The 14833-nt window shown below is 36.2% G+C and overlaps 1 protein-coding gene across 1 annotated transcript; it reads left to right on the top strand.

The window, feature by feature from the left end:
- Positions 1-501: 501 nt before the first annotated feature.
- Positions 502-1519, top strand: LOC104609853 (FCS-Like Zinc finger 3-like). Its single transcript, XM_010276253.3, has 2 exons — positions 502-963; positions 1069-1519. The coding sequence occupies exons 1-2, from the start codon at positions 683-685 to the stop codon at positions 1247-1249; spliced, it is 462 nt and encodes a 153-aa protein (XP_010274555.1). The 5' UTR covers positions 502-682; the 3' UTR covers positions 1250-1519.
- The last annotated feature ends 13314 nt before the right edge of the window (positions 1520-14833 follow it).

The following is a 14833-nucleotide window of genomic DNA, read 5'->3' as shown; positions in this document are numbered from 1 at the left end:
AGAGCTACAAGTTGGGGAGGGGGGAAAGCGACAAGGGTCCGGCAAAAAAGCGATGGGGCGATGGCGACATGTTTTGAAACGTTACCGGGCATCCCGGTTGATCGGAGTGCATCCGTACGATGTGGAAACGGGAAGAGCCGGTCAATGTAGGAAGGCAGGTCACATGTGTTGACACTTGGTAGGTCGTGAGTGGAGTGGGCAGCTTAGGCCTTTGAAGCATTCGATTCTGGGATTCTTAATTTCTTTTTTCATTCTTCCATTAACACCCTCGATTTCGTCAAAACCACTAGAATGCCCGTGTTGCATGGTACAGTGCCAAGGCCAGAGAGTGGCATATTCGTAATTTATGAATAAGACAAGGGTGATTTGATCTTTAACACAAGCAATGCAGATCTTGCAGCCAATGGATTCAAAAGGAAGGAATCCAGAAATCCGCCAGTGGTTTATAGCCCCCATCTTCAAAACAACTGAGAGGAAGAAAAAAAAACTAAAAACCCACTCCAGACTCCAGTCCTTGGGTTGGGGCCCTCCCTTTCTCTTTCAGAGTTTCAGTCACCAACTCCCTTTATAAATCTCCGCCATTCCTCCCCTCTTTCCTCATTCTCCATCTCCTCCGCTTTCAGCCCATCTCAGCGATCGACTCTTGAGATACAGAGACCATAACAGGCAAATATCAATAGTAATGGACTTGTCCAGCATGAGAAGACCTGCTTTCTTCGACGACGACGATGGTTTGGCTTCGATTCTCGATATGGAAGCTGGGTTCTCAGGAAGTCACCCTCCCTCGATGAAATCTTCGCGCTATGGTGGGTTCAAGAGGAGGGGAAGTTACAGGGCTCTTTCTTCTTATTCGTGTTCTTCGCCGAGGTTTTATGATGCCAGATGCGAAGAGCACCATTTCCTCGAAGCTTGTTTTCTATGCAAGAAACCTCTCGGAGATAACAAAGATATCTTCATGTACAGGTTAGCATCTTGGCATCCCTGCCTGATTCCAAACAACCCATTTCATTTTGATTGATTTTTCTTCTTTTTTCCTCGTTCTGACGGGTAATCTGGATAATATTGCAGGGGTGATACACCATTCTGTAGCGAAGAGTGCAGACAAGAACAGATAGAAATAGATGAAGCAAAAGAGAAGAACTGGAATCTCTCTTCCTCCATGAAGGCTCTTAGAAAAGATCAGAAGAAATCCTCAACCAACAAGGCCCAGAGTTACCCTGTACGGACCGGCACCGTCGCTGCTGCTTAGAATCCTAGACTGTTAGACACCTCTCAAAAAAAAAAAAGATAAAAGATAAAAACACGGCTTCTCTATCTGAGAAAGGGGAAGGGGTCGGTCGAGAGAGAAAAAGAAGACCCCATTTTTCGAGATTTTTTTTTCTTTTTCTGGTATATAGTTGTGAATGCTTATAAGAGGACTGTGTTGGGTTGTACTGTGCAAGATGTAATGGCCCTTTTTTTTTAAATCTCTTGGGCGAAACCTTCAATAGAATGAGAATCAATGGAAGTTCCTCTGTAATTCCTGTTTGCTTTTTTTTTTTGGTTTCTTGGTCTTTCACTCTTTTTAATTTCTTTCTCCTTCCTGAGCTCTCCTTTATTAAAGTTTGAAAAATCATGATTCCGGTTTCCCTCAAGTGTGAGTTGGGTGGGTGGTTGATGACTTCTCCAAGCGTAAAGAGCATCCATTGGGCTTCCTTGACGGTAAGGGAAGAGCAATTAAACACCTAACATACCACCAAAATCAAGCCGTTGTGGCTCCTACAACGGTCACAGTAGCATGGTCCACAGATAAAATTAAATCAAATACCAAGCTTAATTTCAACTCTGAGCTCTGAAGAGCTTCTACGGCGGATTTGTCAGGAAGCTAATTCTAAGCTTTGCCTTGTCTTACTGGTTTTTGACATTGTTCTAGAATTTAGACAAGAGAAACGATGAACCCAGAAAACAAACAGACTACTACTACGGGATTGATCGAGTCGAGAAACAGACACAGAAGACTGATCTACAATAAGATGAAACAAGGTGGTTGGGTTTTGGTGGTGTGGGTCCTCATCCTCTCTCATCTGCGCACAAAGACGGTCTGTAAATGTGAATTCCAAGAGTTGTGATCGAGTTTCCTTGGTTCATTTTGTTCCAGACCAGTTATTCATTTTCCCCCTGATGAATCTACTTCAGAGTTTATGCTACAGAGCGACTTGGAAGAAAGTCAAGAAATTACACTCTTCGTGGTTGGTGCTTCAGACTCGCAAAGAGACAAGAATACCCCCGTTTATTAACTTTCCATCATTCCGATCAATTCGCAGGAGATGTGCCCTGTTTGTAAAAGAAGGGGTCATTAGGTTGCGTTTGGAAGTAAATCACTTTTGCTTGTATTTGGCAACATAAATGTAAAAAAAAAAAAGCATTTGCTTTATTGGAGGAATTCATGTTTACATCCATTACAGTTAAAAGTCTATTTGGTAAGAAGCTAAATTAGCCAACATTAGGATGTGAGGATATTATTTGATGGTTCATATAAAAATGGAAGGGGAGCAGCGGCTTGTGTAGCAGTTGATGGCGATGGATGTTTCGTAATAGCCAAATCATGTTTAGTGTTTGGAGGGGATGCAGAGATAGTGGAGAGGAAGGGATGTTATTAGCTGTGAAGGTGGCTAATCGGATTCAACGAGGAAATATGCTTATTCAGGGCGATTGTCTATCCGTCATCAATATTATGAAGTCAAAAGATCCAATTGCTCCATAGCGATGCAAATAGTATCGGGTTTACATTATGTTTCTTTCTTTCTCTCATGTTAAGAGACAATTTAATGGATTAGCCCATGCCTTGGCTGCATGGTGCTATGGGTCGAACATTGAAGATGAATGGGTTTCAAATTCACCGCTTTGTATTCAAAGTTTTCTAAGTAATTAAGCAATTTTTTGAAGCAAAAAAAAAAGAAGGTAAATTTGTCAGTGCAAAATTAACCCAATTTTGCAATTTATATAAACCGTTTTATACTACGTATTTGTATTCACACTTATTTACATCGTTTTCAAACACAGTCTAAGTTTTACAGATTTATTTAAATCTATCTTATAATTTGCATTTTACTAAAACACCCTTTTATACTTTATACTTTACAATGTGTTTTTCCATCTAAAAATAGTAACATGAACATCTAAACTAAGTGAAAAATGTAAAATGTTCAAGGGCATGGATTCATGGTTGTTTATTCTAAAAAGCACCCCTAAATTGAGTGACAAATGTTCAAGGGTATGGATCTATGGTCGTTTATTTCAAAAGTGCCTCTAACACTTTTTTTGCATAAAAAAATGAAATTGACCAAATAGAAATATATATATATATATATATATATATATATATAATGATTATCCGTGTTTTATTTGGGGTAAAATTAGTATTTTTGTTTTTAGTTTCTTTTGGTTAAATTTATTTGAATGGATGTTAAGATTAAAACTGTCATTTTTCACTTTCATTTAATAAAAGGTCAATTAAATAAATTGATTGAAATTATAGGAGATGTTTTAGTAAAACATAAACTATAAGATAGGTTTTAATAAATTTGTGTAATTATATGGAATAATAGAAAAAAAAGAGACAAGTGGAGTATTAGGATCATGGAAGCTCATAAAGATCGATACCTTGCAAGTTGCAACCTATCAAATATGAGCTCAAGGACACCCTAGAAGCTTTGTTTTCAAGTGGGTTGTTACTTGTTAGGGAGATAGACAACTCAAAAGCCTCGAATATAGCTTATAAACCGGGATTTTGGCATGGTAACCTAGGCCTACCACCCTAGAGTTAGAGTTGCTGTGTTAATTTTGGCCCAGAGGACTGTCTTCCGGGCTGGGCCCATAACCTGTCGTTGACTCAGCATTGGATGTCCCCAAGAAAAAGCCTATAATAAAGATCACATTTATGATGAGTTGGGTTGGGCTTCACACCCTCCGATTGATGCCTATTTTTTTCAGCTTTCTCCATGAACCTAAGGCTGCGTTTTGAAACAATACAAATTAGTGTGAATGCAAATACGTAGAGTGTAAAAAAGTTCATAAATTATAAAGTTGGGTCAGTTTTGTACTGATAAATTAATCTTTTTACCAAATAGACTTTTAGCTGCAATGGATGCAAATACAAATTCTAATAAAACATATGTCTTTTTTTTTATCAAAAGCCTACTTGATTGCAAATTTACTTATTTTTTATTGATGTACTTTTACATCTTATTATCAATATAAATATGCATTTAAAAATGTGTTTGGATCATTTATTAATGCATAAATGTAATATTGCTAAACACAAGCAAAAATGAATCAATGTGCAAATTTACCTTGAACCGAGATTTGCACTCCATTTGCATCGTTTCCAAACACAGTTATGCAGGATAAGATGCTATCATGTTTTGATTGTATTCAAACTAGTTGGATATAGCACTTGTATTTTCATGTGAAAGACAGTAGAATAGAGTGTATAAGGCCTGTCAATGAGTTGGGTCTACCCGATAGATCCGAACCATTTGAATCGTTTATAACGGTTCTGGTTATATGAATCATACTAACGAGTCGGTTCTGGTTTTAATTTTTGTGTCCTGATTATTATTGATTCAGAATTGGTTTTGTCTATTCCAAATTGATTATATATACCTATTATATTTTATATATTTTGTTATTTTACATGTTAGGACATTTACCTGGGTAACTGTATTTATCCATGTTCTTTTATTTCCCAAGTAAATAATACAATGACTATTATAACCATAAAAATTCATTATTAAAGGGGCAACTTTGTTCCATCTTAATATTGGCAACTTTCCCTTAGGTGGGAAAGTTACTTGCCCACCTGGGAGCCCAGGAAAATAAATTTTCCCTGATCCCCACATAAATCTAAAAATACAGGTCTTACGTATTAATAGGTTTTTGTTTAATTGGATCCAATCGGATTAGACCCGATAGTCTGGATTACTAAATGATTCGGTACTGGTTTTGAAATAACAGAACTGATCAAGTTTGATTCGGTTCCAATACTATCGGTTTTAACAATTAGTTCAAAACAGTTCTATCTTGTCTTGAACCAGACTCGGACCGTTGACAACGAGGGATGCAAACGAATCGGATCGGGTTCGAATTAGGGTATATTCGAATCAGATTTGACATGATTGGATATGATAGGACTCGATTTGAATTCGAATCCTATCGGTAAGTTGGATCTTCAGATTTGATCCGATTCAACTTGTTTTCTTTAAAAATTAATAATTATTAAAAGAAAATTAAAATGTACTAATTTAAATAAACTAAAAACAAAAAATACAAGTATTTTTTAATTATTTTCATCATATATATGCATATTTTTTGTAAATAAATAAATAATATAACAAATTTATAAAAATATATTTATAAATAAATAAATAACATATATATATATGTATTATATATATTTATATTTATATTTATAAATATATAATTTATATATCGGATCAGATCTTCTCGAATCAAAAAGAGGCAATCCAATTTCTAATTGGATCCTATTATCATATTTGATTCAAAGATCCAAATAGGGATGATCCAAATTTGACCAAATAGGATTAGATCTCGGATCGGATGATCCGATCCATTTGCACTCCTATTGACAGTCGTAGCTATCAATGGCTTTAAGTCTAATCTGGGTCAGAACAGATTAGGGATGATAACGAGTAGGATACCCATAAAAATTTGCTTTTTTATCTCTAAACTCACCCACTTAAGCACCTTCTTGATCTCCAAACCATTCTAAAGTAATCAGATTTTCCACAGGTACATGGATTCAAACTAATGGGTCAGGTCAGATCCGAGTCAGATAGATCCAGTCCCAAACCAATAAGCAAATGTGCATAACCAGTTTCGGACCCATAACTGAACTTGGGTTTTTAATAACGGATCCATAGCCGATCCAATAATGAATAGCCCCGATTGGAATGATAAAGAAATTACTTCTTAAAAATTCTTTGGCATAAATAGAGAGCAATAGGTATTTCTCTTGGGAAGAAAATCCAAAATGACTTCTTCTGATTCATCTTTTCACTTGAAAATAAATGGAGTCATTTTGAAATTAATTCTAAATCATTTTGGAAGAATAAGGGTTCAGCCCAGGGTCAGAATTTATAGGCTCAAAGTACTATTGGGTAGATGCCAGTTCAAAGTTGAGGTCAACTCACGAGCAGGCATTGATGCATAAAGTATGGATTGTTGACATTTTAAATGTTGGGAGAATGACCAATCAGCCCAGATCAGGATTTTATAGCCCCAAAGTACAGGGGCAATGCATCCTGACCATGAATTGATGCTAAATTCATGGATAGGATGTGGTTTATAAGGGGGAGAGGGCTAGTAATAGGCGGGCTGAAATTCAGAATTCTGCATCGAATGTATCAGTATTTTTCCGTTAAATGTTTATAACTGCAGTGAAAATCAGAAATCATTAGACCTATCCGTACTTTTCCGAATCACTTTTCACCCTTCACACAAAAATGGTGGAAATTGATTCTTTTTTTTCATCTTTCTTTTTTTACACTTTGTATGAGAAGAAATTTTAAGGAGCGACAATTTGTACTCGTCCATGAAGACCTACTCTTTGGCTTTTTTCTCACTATCTTTAGCCCAAAATTCTACGAATGCACCAAGCAATGATCCTTTCAAAGTGTCAACTGTCATTGATAAACGAAGAATACAAACAATATAAGGATAAGACACTTAACAAAAACAAAAACTTCCCTTGATGATTTCTGTCGCAATGAATGGCATTTAAGGCAAATGTCACTTCCATTGTACAGGGGGAATAACAGCCCGATGGGTGTGTTTTATAAGTCATTTAGGTTGTATTTGATACATTATTGGTTTTACTTGAAACTTTTTGGTTGATCAATACAAATTGATATATATTATCACATCACATACACTTTTACTAGAATGATTAATACATGAAAGATTAATTTGTCTACAAAACAACCTCCAATAAGAGTTGTATTCCAATTATATTTGTATCAATTAGTCCAAAATGTTTTCAGGTAGAAACAATAGTACACCAAAAACACCTTAAGACTGTGTTTGTTGCCATGCAAATAAATTTGCACTGATATAAAACTGTGGCAGTGCAAATGATTTGAGTGTAAATTTTGACCTATTTTTGTTTCAAAATTTAGCTTATTTTGTTTGATTTCGTTATAAATGAAGTAAAACTAAGACATGAAGTAGAATAAAGCAAAACCCAAAACAAAATTAAATAAGAATCTGCATTTTTTTTTCATTTGCGCTCCCATACATTTGTACTAATGCAAATAAAATTGCACTGCAACAAAACACTGCCTAACTTGCAATATCATTTGATCTTATAAGCCTTAAGCATGAGGTCTAGACTCTGATTAATGAACCCTGGTTACAGAGAAATTGCACCAATTAACAGAAATTCACCCTAAGTTTTGGATTTTTCCTACTTGCCCGTGGTTTATAAAAAATGGTATGAATTTCACAAGAAGAATGAAGAAGAAAATGAAAGGAATGCACAATGAAAAAATGGTTGGTTGAGACCCAGATGGGGAAGATTAGACTAGTTGCTTGAGACAAAAGGCATGATACATTAAATACTGATAACCATAGTTTTTAAAAACGAATCCATCAGGGGTCCAGTTATCGGTTCGAATGGTTCAGTGGTTTGCTGACCAAAATCAATAGTTTTAGGAAAAAAAGTGATTTTAGGGAAAAACGGAACCGGTCAGATGACCAATTCCTGGTCTGATAACCAACCAACCGGTACAAGCAATAACCCAATAAAGGGGATTCTAAATCGTCAAAATTATTCCGGTATCATACCCTTCCTTCTAGTACCATAGAAATTGTCTTATCATTAATGCCACCTTTGTGGAGTACTTATGTCTGTTTCAAATCCATCTCTTCCTTTGACAAATTCCTTCAGTGGTTTCATCACTTCATCATCGAAGGGGTAGAAGTCTATCCAAGGGGTGATGTACAAGTATTTGACCAAAATCTCTAGACACCATTGTTTCATTTCCTGTTATTCCAGTTATACACTATAATGTATAGAAAAGTTTAGGCGACAAAGGATGCAGGATCAAAATTACGGTAAGAGGTTGCTTTTCAATTTTTCATATTAGGATGTTAGCGTTACAACTTACCAGGATACTTATTTATTTGGGTAAATACATTTATCCATATTCTTTTATTTTCTAGGTAAATAAAACAATGACCATTTTAGCCATAAAAATCAATTATTAAAAAGGACATTTTTGTCCCGTCCAATGTGTTGGCAACTTTTTCATTTGAGAATCACCTGTAGGAAAATAAATTTCCCCGATCCCCACATAAACCTGAAAAAAGAATATAGACTTTTTGGTCAATGGAAACCACAATCCCATTGACCAACTTTCCCCTCTCTCAACCCCCTCCCCCCCCCCAAAAAAAAACCCTTAATTTCAATTCTATAGCTAGGGGTGGCCATGAGTCGAGCTCTTCACGAGCTATTTGAACTTGGCTCATGAAAAGCTTGACTCGTCTCGGTTTCAACCGAGCTTTGACCCAAGCTCAAATATATATATAATAAATTCTAGAAAATAATATATAATAAAAATATTATAATTCTTAATTTTTTAAATGTCAACTAAAAATATTTTTTATATGTAATTTTTTATTTTTATAAAACCTTTTTTCTCAATACAACCTTGGCGAGCCAAGCTCGAGCCTCATACTATTCGGTTCGGCTAAACTCGAATCCAACCCTATCTAAAACTATGCTCTTGTTTTTCAATCCTTATCCGACTTTACAATGTTTTAGGCTTGGGTTTCGGGACGAATCCATTTAATTAAACTTTGGAAAAATCCAAACCTAAATCCAGCCCATGAATAGACTTGTTCATGGGCCAGGCCGGGCTGAGCTTTTAGTCTTCATAAACAGGATTTTGTTAGGCTTGAGCCCGAGCCCAACCCGACCAACAGGCCTACAACTTGGGCCCGAGCCCGGCCCTAATAAAAAGCCCGAATCCCGGGCCCAAGCTTGAAGCCCTACCTAACAGAAAGATGGTCGCTGGTGCTGAGTTCACGTGACTGTGTTAGCTAGTGCTGAGCTCGAGTTGATAAAGCTAAGCTGAGATTTTGACGGTGAAAAGGAGAAGTGAGTTGAAATGAAAAGAAAACAAATTCTGGTTTAATTTTGTTTTGGGTTTTACTTTATTCTGTTTCAAGTCTTATTTTACTTCATTTGTACTGCAATCAAACAAAATAAGGTGCAACAAAATCATTTGTATTACCATGGTTTTGCATTAGTACAACTATTGCAATCAATAAGGGATTTCCATTCTAATTATATTCCAAATTCAATTCCACTGTGAACCAAAGGATGCTTAGTGTATTGATTTTTCACATGATGACTATCAAATGTTCTTATAAATTGATTGAATCCCGATGAGGGCTTATATCCAACTCATTTAATCAAATTACTAGATATAGGGTTGTCAAAGATTTGGTCCAACTTGACCCGGTCCAATACGAGTCCATTATAAATGGATCAAATCCAATTGAATCCGATATTGAATACTTTGGACCATTTTGGACCAGTCCAATTCAATGCCTGGACTGTCTAATCTGCTCATATTGGTTTTAATTTAGATTTATTCCAACCCAAACCTGGTCCATTGACACCTACATTCTTAATGGACCAGATATGGGTTCAATTTGACTCAATCCAAAATATATCTATTATGAAGGGACCATCCAAATTGATTTTGATTATTAAATCTGGAACCTAATTCTCCAAAACCATCAGCATAAATGTTTGGGTGCAGTCAATGCCTGTCAGTGTAAGTTTTCATGGGAGTCCACTAGTAGACATTTATGGTGGCAGTTTTGTAAACCTAGGGCCTGTAATTTATGATTGCTGGCACAAAGTTTTATTAAAGAATGAAAATGAGTAAAATGGGACATGATTATTTTTTTTTCATGCTACAAGCTACCTCAAAAAAAAAAATAAATAAATAAATAAACCTAAAATTTTGAGTTCAAGACTAGCCCTAGGGGGTGTTCACATTAAATGTCAAACTGACCAAACCGGCCCGACCCAATCTGAGTTGGTCAGTTTTTTAAAACCACTAGTCAGTTTTGGTTTGTGTGAAAAAATAAACCGACAACTTGGTTTGGTTTCAGTTTTCATAACCAAACCGAACCGACCCAATTGTGTATGTTTAGGTAATTACTAATTAGTCCCTACTTGGTAGTCCTTAGTCATTCCCTACTCCCTACTCCTTGGAATAGACAGACAGGTTGGGAATTGAGACTATTGGAGTCTTCACTCTTTAATTTTGGAAAGAGAAAAAAAAAAAGAGAAGTTAAATAAATATTGGTGACTATTGGATACTTACTTGGAGTTGGAGTCTTCAACTGTTGCATGTTGCCTATTGGAGTCTTGGAGCCGAACGGCCCAAACCAACCAGGAGTGTTCACATAGGACTGTTTAAAACTAATTATTTTAATTGTTATGTAAATTGATTAAACCAATAAACTGACCCAAACTGACCCTTCATGTTTGAGTTAGTTTTGCTTCAGGGTCGATCAGTTTCGGTTTAGTCAATAAATAAACCGACTAGGTCAGGTTGGTTGAAGAAAATGACTCAAACCAACCCAACCTGATCCGTGAACACCCCTAACTAGCTCAAGGGCAAAAAATGTTATTCGGATAAAATTACAGGATAAATTGATTTGGGTTAGGGTTTGTCCTGCTTAAGTTGCACCCTATCACCAGAGTTCACATCTGTCCCCCACAGAATGCACCCCAAAAATGTCCCATATGTACATCTCAGTGTGCATTGAGAACATCTCCCATAATTGCCATTGGAAGATGTTCCTAGTACACGATTGGGATGTACTATGTGGGGGCATATTTTAACTTGCTCAACTCTCCTTTTCCCTTTTTTTTAATAAGCAACACTCCTTTTCCATTTGTTGGTCCATCTTCTCTGACTCTCCATCAGAAATTCTGAATTCAGATAATTCACAAGGGATATTCCTCGGCTATAGAATGTATTACAATGCCTGAGGCGGGTCAAATCATGGTTTTTAAAACCAACCCAGTGACTGAACTAGTCAGGGGTCCGGTTATCAGTTTGAATGGTCCGACTGTTCGAACTGAACACTCGGCCCATTCTGGCAGAAAAAATAAAATAAAATTTTTTCCCAAAAAAAATGGTCAAAACCGTTTGAACGGTTAACTGCTCGGTTCAGCGGTTTGCTAACCAAAATCAATAGTTTTGGGGGGAAATCCGGTTTTTGGGGAAAACGGAACCAATCAAGTGACCAGTTCCCAGTTTTTTGGTCCGACAGTCCGGTCTGATCTGGTTTTGAAAACCATGGGTCAAATTCTAAAGATCTATAGCAGATTTGTTGGGTCTTTCTCAATTAATGTTGTAGAAACAAGCTTGGGCTGCCTTGGAAGCCCATCAACTAATGAGAACATTTTCTGAAGTCAATGTTGTGATAAAAGGATACTCGAAGTTGGTTATTGAATGTCTTAACTCTCGGGTTTCGTTCACTTTTGGGTAGGTTACTTACCCGGGTACATGCAATTACCTAGGAAATACTTACCTGGGTAAGTGCATTTACCCATGTTCTTTTATTTCACAGGTAAATAAGGTAATGACCATTTTAGCCATAAAAAACCATTATTAAAAAGAGCATTTTTGTCCCATTCAAGTGTTAGCAACTTCCCCCCCTAGGTGGGAAAGTTATTTACCCACCTAGGCCATCACTTACCCAATAAAATAAACTTTCCCTGGTCCCAACATAAATCTGAAAAATGAATATGGGATCCTTGGTCAATGGGAACCAAAATCCCATTGACCAATTTTCCCCCCTCTCAAAATCCCGAAAAAGAATGCCCCCTAAGGCTGTGTTTGGTTTGAAGGAAAAGGTAGGGAAAGGAAGGCAAAGGTAGTGAAACCTTTACAAACCTTGTATAGGTCTCCCTGTCTTTCCCTTCCTTTCCCTACATTTTCCTTCAAAACAAACATTGCTTAAGGGTCAGGATATTCCTCTGTAGATTGAAGAGTGTTATGGAATCTACAAAAGGTGGAGTCTCAGTGTTCAGTATATACATGTTTGTAGGGAAGCTAATGTCATAGCGGATTGGCTTTAGAAGGTCATGGAATCGAGTCTTTGCTCTTGAATAAGGAAGCATTAGGCAAGTTTTTTGTGTTGTCTTTTGGACTTTTCAAAGTTCTGAAGACCAAAAAAATTCGTGGAAGCTCAAAATGGCCAAAAATCTAGAAAGGTTTGAAGCTTCATGTCTTTTTGCACCTAAAATCTTTAATTTAACAACTCTGTAGAGTATGATAGACTACAATACTTACTAGATGGTCTAAATCATAAAGACAAGACCCCACAAGCTCATTATATCTTTTGGCCATCTAGACTATTGATATATCTTCTTAAAAAGACTTGCCAAATGGCACCTAAAGGTGAGAAACATGTTGTTAGGTGAACCTGTTTGCTCCTCCCATCTAACACCTCTAATTGGTGTAGCATGGGTATTCCCCACCCTTGACCATCCAATTAAGACCAGTTGATGGTGGCTCAGTTACTGGGATCAAATCCCTCTGCCACAAGGGCGGGGAAGGGTGGTTAAGGGAATGGGCTACCCCCATGGTTTTCAAAACTGGACCGGAAAAACCGGGAACTGGCCACCTGATCGGTTCCGTTTTCCCCCCAAAGCCGTTGATTTTGGTTAGCAAACTGCTGAACTGGGCGGTTAATCGTTCAAACGGTTTTGACCATTTTTTATTTTTTTATTTTTCTATAAAAATGGCCCAAGCATTCGGTTTGAACGGTTGGACCATTCGACCCGGTAACCAGACCCCTGACCGGTTCGATCACCAAGTTGGTTTTAACTACCATGGCTACCCCCATTCTATAGCCCCATGAAAAAAAATTAGATTATCATATAATTCATCTTTCAAATCCGAATTCCAATCCGATGGTCAAGGATTATGAACAACATACTGTTAGGCAAGGTTTTCAAAACTGAACCAGACAGAGAACTGTTTAGGGGGTCCAGTTCTTGGGTTGAATGGTTTGATTGTTCAAACCGAACAAATGGCCTGTTCTGACAAAGGCCAAAACTATTGTCTGTATTGACGTTTCCCTGACCAAAGCAATGGTTTTTGGCCAAAAAACAGTTTTGGGATGAAACGAACCAATTCCTGATTTTCCGGTCCAACCATCTGGTCCAGTCCGATTTTGAAAACATTGCTGTTAGGTGAACCCAATGATTCCTCACAAACTGACACCTCTAACCGAGGAAAGCATAGGGAAATTCAATTGAAGATTTGCATGTCATGTTTATTTTTTTTACCCATGCATATATTAGGTAATTGGAATTATTTTGGGTCAATGAAAAATAATAATTAATTAATCTAAATTAATTAAACAATTTGCTCATAAATCTAAGTTAAAACCAATCAAAGTTAAATAAATTAATAATGAATCTATGTATTTTTCTCATTAATCTGAGATAGTTAATTAATTTAAGCAATTTACCCATTGAACTAATTTAAATAAAGTTAGTCTAATTATTTGTTAAAGGAAATCATATTATACTATCTAATTATTTGTAAAAGTATTTTTTCACCTTATAATATAATGTAACATTTAAATTAATTAGATATCTAAATTAATTAAATATATTATTATAATCTAAGTTTGCATAATTACTTTACAAATATTATAAATTAATTTCACTTCATTACGAAAACTTAATTAACATATGACTGAAATTTAAAAATGAACTCCCCCGGAGCACCATTAAATTATGTTCCGTAGGAAAGCTGTTGGATGGGAGACTATAATCTCGATAATATTAATCATTGGTCTTGGGTGGAAACCGACAATCCGTGCCGTTGGCTCCCAACTTCGATAGATAGACAAATTATGTAGAGGGTATTAATGTACAGAAAGATTTATTTGCCTGGTCTGGATCGACCCTCTTAATTATCCGTTTTATGCTTCTTTTTCACAGAAAGATAAGGGTGTAAGTCTGGTTGGCCCGAATTAACTGTTTATACTGATTTGGGCTCAGACTTTTGGGCCCATTAAAATTTTGATAAAATCTCAACCTTACCCTCAAAAGTTGCACCCCTAACTGTAGAATAGAACAGGTTTGAGTTGTAAAGCATTCCAATCATCCAATGCCATATTAAACAACATATATAGCTATAGGCCATGTAATAAGTGAAATTATGTACGTAGCATCACTTATCTTTTCAAAAAAGAAAATGTACATAGCATCACTTCTGTTGACCTGTTGAGAAGATTTCAGTTGCAAAACTTGATTACCTTAGATGAAGAGATTGATATAAATGGGGGTGTTTACAGTCCGGTTTGGTTTGGTTTGAAGAAAATTTTGGACTAAACCAGTAAATTGAGGTTTGATCCAGTTTTTAATACAATTTGGACCATTCTATTGGGCTTAACCCAATTAGAATGCTTACCTACATATTATTATTACACTTTCTCAAACATAAACAACTTTCTTGGGCATCAAATTACAAGTTAAAAACTGAAATAAACAATAATAATGTATGAAATGTTAAATGAATGTATACATACATACTATTATTAATAATTCAGTTTAATACAGTTTATGATTTGGTTTGGTTTATAAAATATAGAAAACCAAATCAAACAAAAAAAAACTACGGTTTGAGAAATTCTCAAACCAAACCAAATTATTGCAAGGAAAAACCAGACCAAACCGCTAATTACAGTTGGGTTTGGTGGTTTAGACCATATAATGAACACCCTA

This window comes from Nelumbo nucifera, chromosome 1 (assembly GCF_055504915.1).
Source record: "Nelumbo nucifera cultivar China Antique chromosome 1, China Antique-T2T, whole genome shotgun sequence".
Classification (NCBI taxonomy): domain Eukaryota; kingdom Viridiplantae; phylum Streptophyta; class Magnoliopsida; order Proteales; family Nelumbonaceae; genus Nelumbo; species Nelumbo nucifera.
Note: the sequence above shows the minus strand (reverse complement) of the source record. Positions and strands in the feature narration are given on the sequence as shown.